This window comes from Thamnophis elegans, chromosome Z (assembly GCF_009769535.1).
Source record: "Thamnophis elegans isolate rThaEle1 chromosome Z, rThaEle1.pri, whole genome shotgun sequence".
NCBI classification, from domain to species: domain Eukaryota; kingdom Metazoa; phylum Chordata; class Lepidosauria; order Squamata; family Colubridae; genus Thamnophis; species Thamnophis elegans.
The window spans coordinates 53,529,492-53,551,867 of NC_045558.1; the positions used below are offsets into that span (position 1 = coordinate 53,529,492).

The 22,376-nt window shown below is 36.8% G+C and overlaps 1 protein-coding gene across 2 annotated transcripts in view; it reads right to left on the minus strand.

The window, feature by feature from the left end:
• Positions 1–1,525: 1,525 nt before the first annotated feature.
• Positions 1,526–22,376, minus strand: part of ZNRF2 (zinc and ring finger 2) — an 88,336-nt gene continuing 67,485 nt past the window's right edge. The window contains exons 3-6 of one of the 2 annotated variants that reach the window (XR_004256963.1): positions 21,004–21,109; positions 13,577–13,657; positions 7,202–7,410; positions 1,526–4,218 (exon numbers count right to left, since the gene is read on the minus strand). Coding sequence is in view for 1 of the 2 variants with exons in the window: in XM_032237146.1 (XP_032093037.1) it covers positions 13,600–13,657; positions 21,004–21,109 (164 nt within the window). In the remaining variant the exon portion in view is untranslated. The remainder of the gene's footprint in view (positions 4,219–7,201; positions 7,411–13,576; positions 13,658–21,003; positions 21,110–22,376) is intronic. The other variant, XM_032237146.1, reaches the window with a different exon arrangement.

The window sequence follows — 22,376 nt, forward strand, 5'->3', positions numbered from 1 at the left end:
GAAATCAATTAAAATGTTCTTAATCTCTGCCTTATTAACACCTCAATATAATTGCATTTAGGATATTGGAGGCAATCCATGATATTCTACAATTTAATAAACAGTTCACAACTAAATAGAATGGTTTAAATTTTTTATTCTTTATGACATTCTAGAGTTTCAAAATTAAGCAGAGCTAACTTGCTGCACCAATTAATTAATGCCTCATTAAAGTTTCCACTGATCAATATTTTAGTTGATAAAGTAATTAAAATTCTATCGTCTTGACTTTCCAGATTTAAAATAATCATGCTGAAGCAATGCAAGCCCTATGATAGCTTAAAAAAAACCAGGGCTGTTAACGTCTGCAAACAATTATTGCACAGTATTAATGTTACCTCAGGGAATAACCTCTGTTGTACATCGTGTTGTGCCAATTTTTCAAATTTACACACCAGGAGCCTAAATAAATACTGCTATTGCTATGCATTTGTTCATAACAACCTTTCCGAACTTTATGGCTCCAAGAGTGCTGGAACAACTATCATTGGATAGTGTTTGAGATTTAGTGTTGCTCTCCAGATGTGATAGAAGTATATAAGGTTGAAGTAGAAGTTTAACTTTCAATACAAAGGCATTAACTAGCTTCCATGTAGATTTCAGTCTCCTTCCACATCATCATGCAGAGAAAAGAAAGCAGGCTAGCTCATGTATATCTCAACCAGAAAACAGTAAAATAACATAAGCCAGTTTTGGAATAATGTTGCTGGTGCTGCCCTCTTATGGTTTTGCTTCTAACAGCTTCTGGACCTTTATACTATACCCCTCAATGTACTGTCTATGAAGATTCTCCATTATCCAGGTTATGGTTGTGTCAAAGATGCTTTTTCCAAAAGGCAACTGAACTTTTTTTTCCCTTTTGAAAATGTTTTGCTTCTGAAGAGGCTTCTTGGATGAGAAGTGAAATGTTTTCAAAGGAAAAACCATGAAAGTCCAGTTGCCTTTTGGAAAAAGCATCTTTGCAGGAAAAGGAGCCGGCAGATATGTTTTCTGGTCCTCAAGTCTTACCAAGAATGTATGTGTGTACATGTTTCTGTTTTAATGAATAGATGGGTAGTGTGTGAAGAAGTGATAACAAAAGGAAAGAGGAAACAATAAAAGTAATGTCTACCACTTGGAATTTGGCATCAACTCAGCCAGATGTGGCTTCATGTGGTTTTATCCTAAGCCTGTAATCTCAAATTCATTTTATTAGTGAATTAATTTAGAACAATGCCTTCTGACTTTTTAAGTCTAGTGAGCAGAGCAATATATCTACTACAAACTCTTAACTTTCACATTTCTTTGTAGGATTTGTTAAAAAAAAACAGAATATCTGAGGAAGACTATCCCTACCAGATTTTAGAAAGTAGTGGCAATTCAAATAACTGCCAAACTCTTTCCCCCCATTGTTTTGGGGACCAGGCTCAACTTGAGAGTTGCATAAAGAAAAAAGGTGCCATAAAGATTTGAATCTTGATCCCATTTGAGGATTTTGTTTTAATACTTTGCATATTGAAGAGATTGAGACCTTTGGACTTGCAAGATTCTACTGTATTCAACAGGTAAGTTTCTCTCTCCTTAAAAGACAGTAAATTTGATTTTGAAGGTTTTAAAAATAATATTTTGGACTATGCACCAAAAGTGTACTTAATATAAGAGCGTGGAAAATTAGTAATGCATTAAGGGGTCAAAGGTATTTGGAATTATAGTTTTAAATTATTTAGAAGATACTTTGTCATGAGAAAATGGGGTTGTTTTCAGAGGCTTTTTTTAAAAATAAGGAAAGCTTGGAGGCTGGACACTAAGGACAATGGAGCAGAAATCCTTAATGGAGCATTTGAATTTTGTTTTCCTTATCTAAGAGATGACCTATGGAGGCAGGGAGATTATGTTTCATTTAGAAGTGGTGATAAACTATTAATTTTTTTTAACCTGCTGGGATGAAAGAGGAAGTTACTTTCTTTTTCCTTCTCTTTCCTTTTTCCCCATCTGTTTTTCAACCCCCCCTTCTTTTTTGTACCTCTTTGTACTTTTTTAGTATGTATCAACTTCTATCTTTTACATGTAAAATTCTTAATAAAATTATTTGAAACAAGTAAAATGAAGGGTTGAGATAATTACGCTAGAAAAAATATTTAGTTGAAAAAGCTAATTTTGATTCTTATTCTCAAAAGTATTTTGTATCCAAAACTTTGTTTTACTTCTAGTTACAGTCCTTTGTACTTGGCTCTGACTGATCTCAGTATTTTGTACCTGGTTCTTAAAAGTTGATCTAGTTAAAAAAAAAACACCAAAAAAACCCCAAAACAAATTAACTCTCATAATTATGAAGGCTTTTATCTCCACACTACACAGCCAATATTTTGTTTTAATTACAGTTGTCTTAGATGTTCTGAATAAAAGAACATGGGGGTGGTTATACAAATTGAAACAAACTCTTTAGAGGAAAACCAGTGAATGGGAAATCAGGTTCTGGTGACTTGTCACTCATTTTTTTTTCCTATAAATGCCTCTTTCTGAATTTTTTTTTTTTTTTTTTGCACATTGCAAGCAAATGTGGTTTCTGAATTTCATGCTTGCTGAACATCAACTTCTGACCACTATGTAATATTGAACCAGAAAAGGAAAATACAGTATTTGTTTTCTTTCTGAAGAAGGTAAAGTTTGCTAGCTATAGAATTTAATACACTGCAAAAGACATTATTCATGAATTTAATATTTGGTCTAAAATTTTAACAGTTGTGAATGTACAACAATGTACTAAATATTTCTATATGCATATGAATAATGCACAATGTAACAGCAGTAGTTAATAACAATAATAATCAGCAGAAAATTGTTTGTAAAATGATCTTAGGGGAACAGAATATAATGAAATAATCTGATACATATCTTATTTTTCTTATTTTAAGTTTCATGTTAAGTTTCCATCACCTTTATTAAATACTTTTTCATGTTATCAAACTTTACAAGATACTTTAATTGCTTCCAAAAACATCCTCAAATATATTAACAACTCATAATTTTACTTGATGAGCTTCTTCTCTACCCTATCAGAGAAAGCCCATTTTTACAATTTATGATAAGACACAATTGTGTAGCAAAGTATTACAGATTCAAGAATACAGGCAATGTTGTTAATCCTAAACCCAGAAAATATAAAGTCTGTTTTTATCAGACAAGAAGCACATATGTCTGGGTGTAGGATTACAGCTACTATATCAACGACTTCGTTGCAAATTACTATAATCTGCTATGACCAGCCATTGAGATACAGTAATCTTAATATAAAAGTTTTTAAAAGGCCAGATATTATCCCAATGAAACATTCATCTTGCCTATCTTTGTGGCCACTGAGGAAAAATGGCTTGGTAAATGTGATAGTATAAGAAAATAACTACCTGAAACATTAAAAATATAATACCCGTTAAATTAGATCAACTGGCAGCATTTTGAAATATGTTATTTGCATGTCCCTATAAGGTTTTTTTAAAAAAAATATTGCATAGCTGCTAGATTATGAATTTTCAAAATTTCTGCACTGAGATTTACAAGCAGAAAAAAATTATTATGCAGAAATGAGAAGAGATTATGGATTTCAATAACTCTAATTGGATCATAAATATTAATTCAGAATTAGCTTTGATTGCATTTGTTCTTTGGACTAAACTGTGACAAAGCTTTACTTATAAAATTTGCAAAGATTCAAAGAAAAAAACATTGCATTATTTTCCATAAAAAATGTGAACAGCATATTGGATGAAGAATCTCTGTATCTCATAGTTTGTCTTCTTTACTGTGATAAAAAGGAATACGTGATTCCAACTCTAAAATGGCATCTTCCTTGCATAATGTTTCAGACTGACGTAGAGCATTCAGCTTCTGTTCAAGGAATTACGTCAAAAATTCTGTTTTTGTATACTGATTTGAAAAAAACTGAAAGTTAACTTTGGTCTGTAAATATAAAATATCTATGAAGTTTGTGGGATAGGATTTTTTCAGGATGTGCAGCATTTTCACAATCCCTATGTTGTTTTTACATGAGCATTTGGTACACTGAGGATTCTGCTTTGCATCATGTCCCATACTTGTTCCATCTTCTTCTTTCCCACTCCAAAACGAACATAAATTCACTTTCAGATTAACTTCTAATGATGGAACTTGACATCTATTACTTCTGATGAGCAGTGTAAGAAACTACAAAAAATTTACAAAAATACAATTATATTTCTTGAGAGTAAAATACATTTTCTAAATCACAGCAGTATCAATCAGAGCATCTGATATTCAGGTATTTAACATAATTATAATTAATTCTCTTGAACGTATTCTTTAATATAAATAGTTTTGAGAAATAATTATTTTCACTTTAGCATATGGCTAATATCTTTGAACACAGCCTCTTTATTTGTATTTGATCTATTCCCAAAGGCTCTGAACTAGACAGATAACAATCAAGATCAGTATAAGATAGCTCTACATGTAATATAAAGAAAATAAAGTCAACCCACCTTTCTTCAAACATGTTCTACTCCAATGTTAAATGAAATAACTAGATCTTTATTGTGCTTCTGAAACCAAGAAGAAAAGAGCAAACCTAGTCTCCATTGAAAGGAAGTTCCTAAGCATGAAGGTTAAAATAGGAAATGTCTACTTCTGAATTAATTATGGCTTTTTGCATTATAAATACTGGAACTCTATGGAGATATGTGTATGCTTCAAGGTGGAATAGAAAGTTCTAGTAATTTGGTTGTTACAACCCTGTGAAGTACATTTGTTTATTTAGTCAAACTTATGGTTGTCTTAATTGCAAATGTAACCTTTGGCTCAGTAAAAGAAACTGACTGACCGAATATAACTCTATATGTTTAGATATCCATCATTTCTATATTTAAGGGTAGATAATTCTAATACTGGGAAAGATTGAGGGCAAAAGAAGGAGACTACAGAGAATAAAGTGGCTGGATGGAGTCACTGAAGCTGTAGGCACGAGCTTAAATGGACTCCAGAGGACAGTAGAGGACAAGGCCTGGAGGAATGTTGTCCATGGGGTAGTGATGGGTCAGACATGACTTCACATCTAACAACAACAACAAATTTTACCAAAACTAGGTAAAGAACAGGCATTAGTTACAGATAATCTGCCATATATTAGTTAGGAGTGCCATCGTATTTTTTTTAAATACACCACTAATACAATATTAGAATGTAGTAATAATACAAAATTTCTGTCAACTTGTAAAGAGTTTCCATGACTATTATCAAGTTGACATAAAAAAGGGAGGAGAATTCCATGCATACCTTTGGCTAGAGTCAGGTTTCATATTTCTACAGCTCGTGTAGAAGGACATGCTATCTCATTTGGCTAAGGGAAAAGTCTTCACCAAGCTAGACCTCATAGAAGCATACTACCGAGTACGTATCAGAGAGGGAGATGAGTGGAAAACAGCATTCAACTGCCCCCTAGGGAGCTTTCAATTCAAAGTGATACCTTTCGGACTGCAGGGCCCCCCAGCACTATTCATGCAGTTAATAAACAAGGTGCTGCATGAGCACCTCTACAAGGGGGGTCCTCATCTATCTGGTTGACATCCTCATCTACACTGACACCATGGATGACCACGTAGCCCTGGTCCGTCAAGTACTGGAAAAACTTCTGGCAGTCAACCTGTACGTCAAGGTATCAAAATGCGAATTCCACCGTGCACGATTAGACTACCTGGGTTACCGAGTGTCAAATGAGGGAATAGAGATGGACCCAGCCAAAGTACAAGCCGTCGTAGGCTGGCAACCCTTTCGCACCCGCAGACAGCTATAAAGCTTTAGGGTTTGCGAACTTCTACAGGCAATTCAGCCCCTCCTTTGCGAAGATTGCCAAACCCCTGACAGACCTCCTGAAGACAGGGAGCCCAGGAATGAAACCTCATCTGGGAAAACCCCTACTGTGGGACCTAACCTGCCAAGAGGCATTTGAAACACTAAAAGAAACGTTTGCAAAGGAGCCAGTGCTGAAGCTTCCTGACCCCGAGCAACCTTTTGTGATCCAGGCAGACACCAGCGACATGGCACTGGGAGCGGTGCTACTCCAAAAAAACAACCAAGGAAACTTACAACCCTGTGCCTACACCTCCCGCAAGCTCAGACACAGAGACACGATGGGCCACATGGGAAAAGGAGGATTTCGCAGTGAGATGGGCACCGCTAACCTGGAGACACCTGTTGGAACAGGGCCAGAAACCATTCAAAGTCTGGACTGACCACAAAAATCTGGAGGCGCTTAGGACCCCATGGAAACTATCACCCAAACAAGTTCAATGGGCTCAATACTTCAACTGTTTTGATTTTGTTTTAAAGCACATCCCAGGGGGGAGGAACTTTCTAGTAGACGCCCTCTCCTGCATGCCTCAGTACAAATGGGAATGGGAGCAGGTAGTGGATGTCATCATTACCTCTACTCAAACATCTGCCCAAGTGACCACCAGGTGGCAACACCATGATTGGCAAGACCAACCCGCAAGCGACTACCCACAAGACTCAAAACCGAACTGCTAGCAGACCTCTGGTTCTGAAACAACCAACATATCTTGACAAAAAGACATGACCTCGCATGGAAGGGGATGAAACTCTATGTCCCGGAATCCCTACGCACCTTAATTCTCCAGAGGAGCCACAATGCCAAACCGGCAGGCCACTTTGAATTACTAAAGAGTTTACACTTAGCCCGGAGACAATTCTGGTGGCCTGGCATAAAGAAAGATGTGGATAGTTACGTGAAAAGTTGCACCATCTACCCCACAATGAAGAGACGACTGGGAAACCCCCCTGGACTGCTGCTAACAGTAGCAGAGCCAACGAGGCCATGGATTTTATAGTAGAGTTGCCGAAAAGTGGGGGAAACATGGTGATTTGGACTGTAATAGAACTGTTCTCCAAACAGGCACACTGCATACCCTGCAGTGGACTACCCTCAGCTCACAAGCTGGCTAAACTGTTCATGAAGCATATCTAGTGATTGCATGGAGTACCTCGAAGAATTATTTTAGACAGAGAGGTCCAGTTCATGGCTAAGTTCTGGAGGGAGTTCCTGCAGTCCATTGGGTCATCTCAGGGTCTTAGTTCAGCTTTTCATTAGAGCACGAATGGGGCAGCAGAGAGACTGAATGCCATGGTAGAGCAGTACCTGAGGTGCTAGGTGAACTATCAGCAGTCCAATTGGGCAGACCTTTTATCTTTTGCTGAGGTCACGTATAATAATGCTGTTCACAGTAGCACAGGAGTCACGCCTTTCAAAATATTGAGTGGTATGGACTTCGTTCCAATGCCTGAGTATCCAACGGATCCCCCCTCCTGAGTCAGCTTGACTGATTGGATGTCGATGCTGAAAGCAACCTGGGGAAATGTCAAAAAAGCACTGGCTAAAGCGGCACAAACCTATAAGAAACAGGCAGATAAACACCGGGCTCCGCAACAGCAATTCCAGGTGGGAGAGAAGGATTACCTCTCCACAAAATATTTGAGATTAAAACTGCCTAGCAAGAAACTGGGGCCAAAGTTTATGGGACCATTCCCCATAGTAAAGATCATCAACCCAGTCACAGTGCAACTGAAACTGCCTCAATTGCTGGGGAAGATACACCCGGCGTTTCATAGTAGCCACTTAAAACCCATGATCGGATCCACTCTGAGACCACTACCCCGGGAGCCCCCGGGCCCTGTGGTCATAGGGAGCCAAACCCATTATGAGGTTCAACAGTCCTTGATTCAAGGTGGCAACTCCAATACTTATTCAAGTGGAAGAGATACCCTTTATCAGAGGCATCTTGGGTAAAAAGTAGAAATATCCAGGCTGATCGCCTTATAGCAAAATTCCATGCAGAAAATCCAAGCAAGCCTGGGGGAAGAACACATCCCTAAATTATATATCTGTATTCAATGTTTTTTTGTTTCACACAGGTCGTTTTCGGGAAGTTAGGGGAGCCGGATGTCAACTTCTAAAGCGTTTCCATGACTATTATCAAGTTGACATAAAAAAGGGAGAAATCCATACATATCTTTGGCCAGAGTCAGGTCTCATGTTTCCACAGCTGGTGTGTGAAATGCGCAAGTTCATAGCCAGCCACAGTGTCTCATTGCTGGATGTGATTTATGACACAGACAGAAGGGAGGGGAGATACAGTTCAGATGCCATTAAGTGGAAATCACATTTGGCTCCACAGCAGCAGATAATGCCAAAATGTTGCTCCTAATAAATGACTGGATTTTTTTTTTTGAACTTTGTCTCAAGGCTCATAATTCACTTAGGGCATCTTTTGGAAACTTCACAATTTCATTAAAATATCAATAGTAGAACATTCTCTGAAGCTTATTTGTTTATCTCTCTCCTGCCCTTTTTATTTTTATAAATTAGTCAAGGTGGTAGACATACCTAATAAAACAATAAAAAATTCTTGGGGGGGGGAGGTAGTAGATATACCTAATGTTCCCTTCTACTGTTTTACACACAATAACCCTGTGAAATGAGTTGGGCTGAGAGAGTGACTGGCTCAAAATCACCCCACACAGCTTTTCTGCTTAAGGTTCCTTGTTTCTATCTGATGCCTTAACCAGCAGACTAAATCAGTTGTTTTTTTCTGGCCGCATCAATAGTTTACATCTCAAACTATGCTTTTCGTTGCCACTGGATTTGAAAACTATATTAGTAAATAATATCAGTGAAACAAGAGGTTTTTTTCTTTTTCCCTTTTGACAAGACTTTGGAAAAAATGCAAAGAAAAACAATTAAGATGATTAAGAGACAAAAGCATGTGAGAAAAGTAGCAGGAAATGGGTATGGCCAGTCTAGAGCAAAGAAGGACTAGGGGGGTGACATGATAGCAGCATTCCATATTTGAGGGGCTGTCACAAAGAAGAGGAGGTCAACTTTTTTTCCAAACTACTAGAAGACACAATAAGAAATAATGGATGGAAAGTAATCAAGTAGAGAAGCAACCTGGAATTAAGGAAAAACCTCCTAGCAATGAGAACAATTAACCAGTGCAACAGCTTCAGAAGTTGTAGGTGCTTCATCACTGGAGGTTTTTTAAAAAAAAAGACTGCACAGCTACTTATCTGAAATGATACAGAGTTGGATTAGAAGACCTCTAAGGTTCCTTCCAGTTCTATTTTGATTTTAAGAATAGAACCATGCCAATCAAAACATCCATGTGAGGCTTCCGGGGGGGCGGAGCCTGTCGCCGAGGAGGGCTCAACCGAGCTCCTCTCAGAGATCTGGTCTGTATATCTAAATAAGATCATAGATATCACCCCTTTTTGGCTATAAAGGGGCAGGGAGTAGCTCTGTGTGCTAGGGTCTATTCGTAATTCACAGCCTTTCTCTTTTTTTTGGCTGTGGACAGAGATTAGATCCAGCGTGAGCGGAGCTTTTATCTCCAGCCAGTTCTTCTCAGCTGCTTTTTTTTGCAGCCCCAGACAGGCGATCCCCCCCCCCGGACAAAGCAAAGTTGTTTGAAGCTAGGATTAATACGGGCGGGTCCCACTCCTGTGAGATTTATGCTTTTATTACTATCTTAAATACCAGCACCATTTGTCTTAGAGGCTTCTTTGTTTAAACGGACTTCAAAATGGCGATTTCTCTCCGTTGGTGACTGATAGGGGATGTACGTAGCCGGTTTTACCTTCCTGCAGACCGCTCCTTAACAAGATAATTTTTTTTTGTTTTTTTGGAAACAGAGGGGAGCGAAAGCGCTGTTTATTTGTTTATTTATAATGGCACCCAGGTCAAAATCGAAGCGTCTCTCTACAAATGTGCCTAAAGAATCTATGAATGAACTTAAAGAATTTACACTGGAATCGCAGCCCTTGTCTCCTACGCCCTCTACTGGAGAATTCTTAACACAGGAATTTTTTTTTCAAATGTTTAATGATTTTAAACAAGAAATTAAGGAATTTGTATTGGAGCTATATGGTGATTTAAAGTCTAAAATTGACCAAATGAAGGCGAATACGTTTGCAGCCGTGTCTGCCCTGTCAGATTATACCGCTGAAATAGAGAATAAATTGGAAAGCTTGGAGGAGGCTAATTCTAATTTGACTACTAATATTCAAATATTACAACAAAAAATTAGAGACACTCAAGAACAGCTCGTTATGATAAACTTTAATAAGAAGGCATTCGCAATAAGAGTCAGAGGATTCCGCGAAAAGGAGCGAGAGAATCTGAAACAGACCTTTGTTGAAGCCCTCAGCCATGCGGTGGGAAGCCCGGGACTTAACTTTGATTGGCAGATTCGGAAAATCTATCGCCAGAATTCGTTGGTAGCGGAACAGCGACAGCTCCCGAGGGACATAATTATATATTTCTCCACAAAAGAATCCAGAAACGCGATCATGCAAAAATTTTACAATAATAGTTTGAGAGTTGATGGCCAGGACTTGATAGTCTTCAAAGAAATACCTTTCCAGATGTTAAAAGCAAGAAGAGACTATACCTTCTTAACTAAAGAGCTTAGAAATCATCAGATTCAATATAAATGGGAGGCCACAGCCGGCATTACGGTCACATTTGAGAATCAAAGACTTCGTCTCAATTCTGTTTCGGAGGCTCAAGATTTCTATTACAAGACTTTGAAGGCGGGACTTCCTGATTCACTTGGAAAAGAGGAGAGACAAGCCGAAGGAGAAGGCAAGCAACAGACCACATGGTTGCAAGATGGAGGGGGTAGCTCCCCCTCCCTCGGAGAAGCAGAAAAGCGGAGTTTGAGGATTTAGACATTCTAAAATATTCGCCAAAGTTGTGGATTGAATGGGGGTTTGCGACCTCTCTCCGGTAGAAAAAGCGGAATTTATTGGTGGGGTGATACTGAATGTATATATGTAAAATGCATGCAGAATGATTTACGCTGTTTAAATCTTGTTAGAAGGAAAAGTTTGAAGAGATTATTTTAAAATAGAAGGTAAACTGATTCTTGTTGAAACTATTATTTGAATATGTGGAATGATCTATGCTATTTAATTTTTATTAGAAGGGAAAGCTTGGTGAAATTATTTTGAGCTAGATTTTAAACTAATGTCTGCATAAATTTGATAGTGGCAAATATCAGAGAAGCAAGGGATGAGGGTAAAATGCATGCGGAATGATTTACGTATATTGGTGGGGTGATACTGAATGTATATATGTAAAATGAATGCAGAATGATTTATGTTGTTTAAATTCTGTTAGAAGGGAAAGCTGGATGAGATTACTTTAAAACAGAAGGTAAACTGATTCTTGTTGAAAGTATTATTTGAATATGTGGAATGATCTATGCTATTTAATTTTTATTAGAAGGGAAAGCTTGGTGAAATTATTTTGAGCTACATTTTAAACTAATGTCTGCATAAATTTGATAGTGGTAAATATCAGAGAAGCAAGGGATGAGGGCAAAATGCATGCGGAATGATTTACGTTGTTTAAATCCTATTAGAAGGGAAAGTTGGTCGGGATCATTTTAAGATAGAATGCAAACTGATTTTTGTGTAAAGTAATACTTGATCCACGCTGCTTAAATTTTACTAAGAAGGGAAAGTTTGGTCAGATTATTTTGAATTACTGTTTGAAATTAAGGTTAAGAAAAATTATTTACGCTGTTTAAATCCTATTAGAAGGGAAAGTTTGATTATTCTTCTATAAAGTAATATTTGAATATGTGGAATGATCCACGCTGCTTAAATTTTACTAGAAGGGATTATTTTTGAGCTAGATTGTATATTGATGTCTATACAAATTTGGATAAATGTTTATCTGAATACAAGGTTAAGGAAGAGGAATGGGAAAGTCTACAGGAGGCCGGGGTAAATAACAAAGAAGCAAGAGACGAGAATAAAATATAGATAGAATGACTTATACTATTTAAGCATAGATAAAGATGGGGGGCTGAGCTTAACACAAAGAGTTTCTTTTTTTTTTTCTTTTTTCTTTGTTCTTTTCTTTTCTTTTCTTTTTTTTTCCCCTTAATATATTACTTTTATTTTTAATCCATATGAACATAAGATACTTTAGATAGAAGGCAGTGCCAGGTGTGGGCCCTGGGAAGTCGGGAGGAGTAGGGATGGGGATTTATGGGGGGTGGGTGGGTGGGTGTTAACATAGTCTCAATAAGAACAAGAATGCACTTATATACGGTTGTTCTTTTTTTTTTCTTTCCTTTTTTTTCTCTTTTCTTTCTTTATATTTTTTTCCCCTTGGTTTATTTTACTTTTTATCAGATTATAATAAACAACATTTGAATAAAGGAATACACCAAGGAGGGAGGTAGAGGGAAAGAGGAGGGAGGAGTAAGGAAGGAGTAAGGGGAATGTAAGGAGGGCGTGTTGGGAGTAAGGGGAGAAGGAAGGTTTGAGGGGAAAGGGAAGTAGGAGGGGAGCGTTAGAGGGAGGAAAGGAAAGTTGGAGGGGGTAGATGGGGTGTATGGAGGATGGAAGTGTCAGGTGGGGTTGTGAATGATGAGTTGTTTTCTTTTTTAAATTTTTTTTTTATTTTTTTATTTTTTTATTTTCTTTTCTTATAGCAAATACCCTGTATATAAGTGATTGTAAAATGGAATGTGAAAATGAATAAAATATATTTATAATAAAGAATTTAAAATCAAAACATCCATGTGATACATATGTGGCTTCTTTTATATACAATTACCTATCTAGGAGATGCATAATGTAATTAGAGCCTACAGTTAAAAGGGATTCTAACCTAAAATAAAATTGTATTGTACCTGAACTGAAACTTTTTTTTTTACATAATTACTATACCAAAAAAGCAGCAGGCATTCAAAATAGAAATTTCTCATTTCAAATATACTCCTTTCTTCCTTCAGAGTGTAAGTTTTAAAATTAAAAAAGGAGAAATTTATTTTTCAATATGACAGTGATCCCAACAAGGAACATTAATTAAATTATGAAAAAGATCTTAGGGATTACAAATCAGTTCTGAATAGTCTAATGAATATTGCTCAGACAATATCTCTACTGTTCTTTAAAAAAGCAACTGGCATAAGGAATTCATGACAATGAAATACAGTGTATCCCATTGTTTATATATACTTTGTATATTACAAACAGAACAATATACATGTAGTCCTCGACTTTAAAAAGTTCATTTATTTACTTTTCAAAGTTGCAAAGGCACGAAAAAAAGTGAAAAAATTGATCACTTTTCACCCTTACATTGCAGCATAGTCACGAGAACAAAATTCAGATGCTTGGGAACTGACTCATACTTATGGCAATTGCAGTGTCCCAGGATCATGTGTTCACCTTTTGTGACCTTTTGACAAGCAAAGTCAATGAGAAAGCCAGATTCGCTTAACAATCATGTTATTAACTTAACAATTGGAGTGATTCTCTTAGAAACTGTGGCAAGAAAGGTTATAAAATGGGGCAAAACTCACATAACAAATGTTTAATTTAGCAACAGAAATTTTGTAGTTGTAAGTTGAGGACTACCTGTAAATCAAAAGAGCTAACAGTTGCTCAATTAGTAATCAACATTACATTAAAAATAGTAAAAAGGTAAATAACTTACATTTAAAAACAGCAACTTGGTGATTAATCTGAGGGATGCTCAGGACAAGATCTATTTACTTCAAACCATTCATCTATGCACCTAAGGAGTGATAAAAGGGAAAAAATTCAGGCTTAAATAGGAGGACAAATTACTTTAAATAAATTTTAAATTTTGTTAAAATTGACAATTGAAAGCGTCAATAAGACATTGATTTCCAAATGAATATTTTTGCCATCATTTTGTATCATTAGAAAAACTGTATAAATAAATCACTTTTCATAAATTAATTAAATTAATTAATTTATTAAAAATAAATAAAATAATATGCTGCTATATTTCATGAATTCATAAATAGCCATGTTTCATTGAACATGTTTTGTGGGCCTTAATGCCTAATCAAATTCAAGTAGTCCTTGATTTTCAACCACAATTGAGAATGGAAATTTGTTCCTAAATCATTGTAGGAATTAAATCAAGTTGCCACATGATCAAACAATGATATGAACATTTTTATGATGATCTCTAACCAAATCATACAATTATTTATATATTTATTTGTATCCCATCTTCATTATTTTTAAAATAACTTAAGGTGGCGAACATATCCAATACATCCTCTTCCTCCTATTTTCATGTGGTCGTAAGTGTGTAGCAGTATTTTTGCCAGAAAATGGCAAAAAAATAATAATCATGTGACTGCATATCAGTGCAACTGCAAGCTGGTTGCCAACCACCCAAAATGTTAACACATGATGGTGTGGCAATCAGAAGTTTTTGAGTCTCTTGAAACTTTGAATGGCCATTAAGTGACCAGTCTTAAGTTGAGGACTAAGTGCAAAGTGGGGCAAGGTGAGTCCTGCAATCCAGCCACCACCCCAGAACCCACTTTCTCTTGCAGCCCCATGAACTTCCCGAGACCACTTGCAGAAATTTAACAGCAAACAAAAGACAGCATAGTTCCTGATGAGAAAGAAAAAGATAGAAAAGCATCCCACACTGAATGCTTTTTAATGAAGTGATCGCATCAATGTTTTGTTCACTGTAGTCCTTGGCCTAAAGACACAACTAAATACATCACTCAGTGAGATGTGGCCCATGCTTCAAGTATATGTTGTATATGCAGCCACCAATATTTTAAGGCTACTACTGCAATGTAATAAGAAAGCAAGGGTCTTTCTTTTCCTTTAAACTTGTATTAACTATTTTTAAAAATCTTCAGTCAGGCGAGCGAAGAGGGGGAGAAGAAATGGGAAGGAGGGGGAGAAGGAATGGGAAGGAGGGAGGGAGAGAAAGAGAGGGGGGAGGATAAATCTTCTGAATTGTTTCAAATATATAATGGGACAAATAAAAAATATTTTTGAAATAAATGTGTCAATATTTATATAGGTAAATCTTTACAACTTTTACTTTATAATATCTTTCTGCATTATATTATCAGGTATCAAAAATGACATAATTATCACTTCCGGTTGGGGGGGGGCTGTGGGAGCTTGTTGTTCTTAACAGCTCTGGAATCTTGGCTGCATTAAACTGTCTAAACAGCAATTCATCAGCCGTTTGGCACTTTGATTACCTCTTCTTCGGGCTTAGAAGGAGAAGGCAAGTTAATTATGCTTGGGCAGTGCTCCAACTAACCTTCCCAGACCATAAATCTGGGAAGGGGGGGGCACCCGACAGCATAGTATTATCCGTGTCAAGAATTTCTTCTGCTTTTATCTGCAGAACAAAGACATCTGCTCATCCTCAGCACAAAGTTTGATTTATTGACTCCAGAACGGGCAGAGCTTCTACTCGTGAACTCCTAATTGTATGTATTAATCCTTAGCTTCATTTTTAAAGAATTCCTTCTGATAATTTACTTGCTAAAGAGACACACAAAATGGCGCCGAGCAGCTTCGTAGCAGGGGTCGGACTTTGAAAATATTTCTACGGAGCTCAGAACATTTAAAGAAAAGAAAGTGATTTATCATCAAACTAAACAGCAATTGCTGTATAATCGGCTTGCATAGACTTACTAATTGGCTGAAGAAGATTAAACTTGGAATGGCTTCTAGGCAAAAGGTTCTTCCCCACCCCTCCTAACATCTCCAAAAATGCAGGCAGCTCGCCGGCTCCAGTTGCGAAATTACAGTCACTACTCCCCCCCCTTACTTCTGCAGGGGAGCCCTTAACCAGAGAAATTTTGCAGAAAGAATTGGTTGAAGCCTTAAAAAATTATACAGCTGCGATGGAAATTAAAATTAAGGAGGAGATATCTGCTGTCTGATGAGCTTGTGACTCGGGACCAGAGGATTAGGGACGATATTTCAGGGGCTTTTAATTGCCTATCGGGATACGTGTCTGGAATTGAAGACAGATTAGAAGATCTTAGTGATTCTAATATCAACCTGGAAACAAAAATGGATGTGGTTCAACAAAACGTTGGCGATGCTGAAAATGAAATTATTATGTTACAGTACAGACAAATGGAATTTGCATTAAGAATAAGAGGTCTATGTGAAAATAATCAAGAAAATTTGAAGCAGATTTTCTCAGAAGCCTTTGATAAATTGATGGGAAGGCCAGGTGGGAATTATGAATGGCAAATTGAAAGGGTTTATCGCGTTAACTCCTGGCTTGCCAGACAAAAGCAATTACCAAGAGACATTGTGGTGTACTTTGCTACAAGAGACATGAGGAATATGATACTGCAAGTGTCTTACAAAACTTCAAATTGGGGGTCAGGAGGTGACTGTTTTGAAGGAGATACCACCTAAAATGTTGAGATCAAGGAAAGACTATGCTTTTTTAGTTGAAGAGCTTAAAAACCATCAGTTACAGTTCAGTTGGGATGCGCCAGCTGGACTAGCACTCATTTATCACGGGCAAAGATATCGTCTTAATTCACTATGGAAGGCCCGAGATTTCTACAATAACATATTGAAGGCTGGACATCCCGCCCCGCCTGGACCCAGAGAAAGAGAACAAGAAGGACAGAATAGACAGCAAACCACACAAGTACCAACAAGGTTGGATCAACTTTCTCTCTCAGAGGTACAAGGAGCCAAGGAACAAAGACAAACCAGTGTGATTACCAGATGAATGGACCAAGCATTAAAAAAGCAACAATTACAACAAACACCTGACACCGGTCAAGAAACTACAGGTATCAGTCTAGAAGCAGTGGGAGGAGCCAGGCCAAAGATTAAATTCCAGGATGTCCAGATGGCTCTTAAAAAGCTTCAGGGAGCTAAAGATGACAACTAAGTTCCTAACGTGGAACGTTAATGGATTAAATTCCCCACAGAAAAGGAAGAAAATAAATCACTATCTTAAACAATTCAAGAATGACATAATTTGCTTGCAAGAAACTCACATTAAATCAACTGATCAAAAATACTTGATTAATACAAGATTTGGACACCACTTTATAGCTTCAGCTCCAGAGAAGAAAAATTGTATAGTTATCTACTTAAGGAAGGACATGAGAGCTGAATTAATTGAAGCAGACTCCCAAGGATTTGGATGGAGTTGGGATGAAAGCAAGAAGGACTTGGAGACTGAATGAAAATATATTTAGATATGAGAAATATATTAATGAATGTAAAAAATTGTTAAGAGAATACTTTCTTTTTAATATGAACAAGGGTACATCTATGGAAATAGTATGGGATGCAAGTAAAGCGTATATGACAGGAGTTTTGATAAATCTAAATAGATTACATAGACGTAAACAGGGGGAAAAACAAATCGAACTGGAAGATGAAATTAGGAAGAAAGAGCAGGAGTTAATTTTAAAACCAGGAGATAAAAAGATTAAAGAAGCAATTACCTTATTAAAAGACCAATTTAATATGCTGATTTCAGACTAGGTAGCTACCAATCTACTATATGCAAAACATAACACTTTCTGTAATGCAAATAAATCTGGTAGATGGTTAGCATATTTGATTAGGAAAAAACAGAAATCTCCTAATGTATCGAAATTACATTATAAAGGGAAGGAAGTATATCAACAGGTTGAGATTCAAAAGGTCTTTCATGAACTTTTTATAGGATTGTACAAGAGTGATAAAATTCAAGGCCTAGATATAGATAGATACCTGGACAAAGAAAAAATACCCATAGTTAAAGATGAGCAGAGGGAAAGACTGAACCAACCAATAACTTCAGGGGAAATTCTACAGGTAATTAAACAGTTAAAAGCAGGGAAAACACTGGGCACAGATGGCTTGACAGCCGTCTATTACAAAAATTTGCAATTAGAAGTGGTAGAACCGCTTAAGGAATTATTTAATAAGATCCAAGTGGAAGGGAAGTTTCCCCCATCTTGGAAGACGGCTTTCATATCCCTGATACCTAAAGAAGATCAAGATCTTATTCAGCCAAAAAATTATAGACCTATATCATTACTTAATATAGATTATAAAATCTTTACCAAAATACTAGTGAATAGGTTAATGTTGGTTATCCACCAATTGATTCATAATGATCAAACAGGTTTTATTCAAGGGAGACAAATGAGAAGTAATGTAAGACTAATTGTTAATACATTAGAATACTTGGGAAAGAATAACCAAATTGAACAAGGTACAAGGCAGGGGTGTCCCTTGTCCCCATTATTGTTTATCATAACTTTGGAATTATTGTTGAATAAAATACGGGGTTCAGAGGACTTACAGGGAATTAAGATTAGGCAGCAAGAATATAGAGTACGTGCTTGTGCAGATGATTTGGTTATAACATTAACACAACCACAGGAATCTAGTAAGGTTTTAATGAACATGATTAATCAATATGGTTAAGTGTCAGGATTTAAAATAAAGTTAGGGAAAACAAAGATACTAGCTATAAATATGAACACTAAACAAAGGGAAGAACTAGAAGGAATGACAGGATGTGTAATAGTTAAAAAGGTCAAATATTTAGGAGTTTATATCTCAACCTCAAATGGGAAGTTATATAAGTATAATTATGATCCACTATTACATAGTATATAGACAGAGATGAAAAAATGGGAGAAATTACAGTTATCCTTGTTGGGAAGAATAGCAGCAGTGAAAATGAATATTTTACCTAAATTTTTATTTCTTTTCCAAATATTACCAATACTCAAAAAAGATGTGAACTTACTAGAATGGCAGAAGGGTATTAATAAATTTGTATGGGCAGGGAAGAAGCCGAGAATAAAACTTAAAATAATGCAAGATGTGCGTGAGAGGAGGTTTGAAATTACCCAATTTAAAACTATATTACAACGCAGTAGTATTATCTGTAATTAGTGACTGGATTAACTTAATAGATGATAGAATACTTAATATCGAGGGGTATGATTTGGTATATGGTTGGCATGCTTACCTGCTATATAACAAAAAGGTGGACAAGAATTTTAGAAGTCATATTTTAAGGAATTACTGCGGGTCTGGAAAGAATATCAATACAAACTAAATGGTAAGACACCCATTTGGGCAATTCCCAGACACGCAATAGAAAATATGAATATAGTACAAAAACAGGATGCAACTACTTACAGACAGCTTCTTACCCTAGAAAGAGGTGTACTACAATTAAAACTCTTGGCTGTATTAAAAGAGGAAAAGGTAATTCAAACATGGTTTCAGTACGGGCAGCTACAGGCCAGATGGAAAATAGATCAAAAAATTGGCTTTATGCAAGTCGAGGATAATTTACTCAAACAAATTAGGGATCAAAGTCCAATGCATATAAAGAGATTATATAATGTATTATTAGAAATGGACTCGGAAACAGAATTAGTTAAAGATTGTATGATAAAGTGGGCTCAAAATATTGAAGAACCAATAATGTTGGATACATGGGAAAGGATTTGGGTAAGAAATGTAAAATTTACACAAGCCCAAAACTTGAGAGAAAACTTTTATAAGATGTTTTATAGATGGCATCTAGATCCAAAAAAATTGGCTTCTATGTATCCGAATTTATAACCTAAATGCTGGAGATGTGATTGTGTAGACGCTACATATTTCCACATATGGTGAACTTGCAAAAAGGTTAAGGTATTTTGGATAAAAATATGATGGATTATGCAAAATGTTCTTTAAAAAAAGATAAAGTTTACCCCTCAGTTATTTTTGTTAGGTATAATTACTGATTGTACAATTGTAGAGATTAATTTGATTTTGCACTTAATAACAGCAGCTAGATTGTTGGTGGCGCAATACTGGAAGAAGGAAGATTTGCCTACTATCCAAGAATGGACATTGAAAGTAACAAACCTAGCGGAGATGGCTAAAATATCTGCATATCTTAAGGACTATTCAAATGAGATATAAACAGACTGAAAAAAATGGATTGATTATACTCAAAATAAATATGGGTCTAAGAAATTCCAGATAGCTTACGATTAAGATCAGGAATGATATAATTTGTTTAGAGGTAGCCTAGCAAGGAGGAGCTAAAGCTCAATTGAAAGACGTTTTTACTCTCTTTTCAAATATATTTTAGACTGTTTTTGCTAAGACTTATACCTTATATTGGTTCTGGGAAGTGGGGGGGGGGAGTGTGAGGGTCTGGGGGGAGGGGGAGAAGTAAATATTTGTAACTAAATTAGGCTTGGGGGATGTTGGGTTTTAAAGCACTATGATCATATATGTATACTGTTTTGTCTTATTTTTTTTAAACAAAGGAGCAAGATATGTTATGTATATTGAAATGGAATTATAAATATCATCAACACAAAATGGAGCTTGCTGTGAAGCTGAAATACACCAAATGAATGAGAGGAAGAGTGGGAAGCAGAGGAGAGAAGTAAGGTAGGAAGAGAGGGATAGGAGAGAGGGCAAGAGGGGAAGATGAGGAGAATGAGGAGGAGTGGAAAGGGGAGAGAGGAGAAGGAGAAAGGAAGGGGAAGTAGAGTAGAAAAGGATGATGGAGGGAAGAAAGGAGGTAGGGAGGGGGAGGAGAGAGGGAGAAGAAAGTGTTGGATAAGGCACAAATATGGTGTATGGAGAGTAGAAGAGCCAATAATTGGTTTTTTTTCCTTTTTTGGGGGGGAGCTGATGGTAAGATGAATTGATGTAAATATTTAACAACACAACATGATATTGACTATGTAATAGTATACATGTGAATATATGTTATGAAAATGGAAAATAAAAAGTTTTCATATAAATAAATGACATAATTATGTTTGAACTGAAACATTAAATATACCAATGCAATAGATACTGAATGATCATAATTGTAGAAGTTAATTTTGACAGTTTATTTAATGCAGGCATAGCTAGAAAAAAATATACAGCCACAAACCAACAGAACATTTAAACCTCCCTTCTACTTTTATCCTGAAGAATCTAGAGTTACTCCATAAATTATGGAGGAGGGAGACTATGGAAGCAAATAAAAGGAACGACATGGTAGATATGGTGGATTCTGCCTCTAAACATAGTCCAAAATTAGTTCTTGAATTATATTTCATATGCACTCACCCTTTATGATATATGCATAAACAAGGCAACCGTGCTATTGTATCTCCTTGCTGCAGTTCATCCAAGCATATTGCACATTCTCCAGCATCTTTACTCAGCACATCCTCTATAGAAACAGAAAAATTAATATAGACACAATAGTTATATTTTTTGTTAGATACTTTGTTTTTAAAAATTTGAAATGTTTCATATTTGAAACCTACACACAGTTATACTGCAATTTGGTTTACAATAAATATAAAACTTTGCATGCTTACATCTATTAAAACAGCAACAAAGACATTAGCAAGATGCTTTTGTGAATGAACACTTGTGCAGCTAATCCACCATATGTTCTTCAAGGACATTCCATCCATTCCATTTCAGCAGCAAAAAATTGTTTGCATTCCATTGTCATGAGTACCGAGCTCTGTGGGACCCCACGAAGCAGTGGGTGAGGGCTGGATCTCTCCCCTCTTATCACGACTCATTGAGAACAGCCGCAAACAAAGGAAGTGAACCAGAATAGCACAGAGCCTCCCGCTCCCATCCCCCAAAGCCGCTCCAAAAGAATATTATGGTCCATAGTATTGAAAGCTACCCAGAGGTCCAGTACAGCAAGCATGGATGCACTACCCCCATCTTGTTCCTTCCAGACATCATCCAAAAGCGAAACCAATGCCATTTCTGCCCATATCCAGGCCTGAATCGTGATAGGATTGTAGATGATCCGTTTCATCTAGAAACCTCTGGAGCTGACGCGCAATCACCTTCTCAAAAACCTTCCCCAAAAAGGGAAGATTGCAGAAAGGTCGGAAATTATCCAACAGGGTAGAATCCAGCAATGGCTTCTTAAGAACAGGGCGGACCACAGCCTTGTTAAAGTGCTGGGGCACTACCCTCTCCTTAGGGAAGCATTAATCACCTTCAGAGTCCACCCGTCGGTCACCTCCCGGGAAGCTTTCACAAGTCATGAGGGAGATGGGTCTAAAACACAGATGCTTGCATGCATACTCTTCTAGGATCCTGGCTACTTCCTCAGGAGCAACAGAGTCAAACCATTCCCAGATAACAGGGCAAGAACCTGCCTTAGGGGCTTCCAATAGACCAGCAACATGCCAGCATCTAACTAGGAACGAAGTCGAACAATTTTGTCTTCCAGGAAATCCAGAAATTCCTCAGCATGCTCCTTCAGGTGGATCTCAATCGCCTCCTTCCCCAGGAAGAAGCAGCTCACATTAAAGAGGGTCACTGGGCGACTATCTGTAGATGCAATTAGTGCAGAGAAATATTTACACTTTGCCGCACAAATCATCACAAAGTGGTCCTTTATGGTAACCCATGTTCGATTGAGTTTCATCAATTTCTGGTAATGCAGGCACTGCTCTGATAAG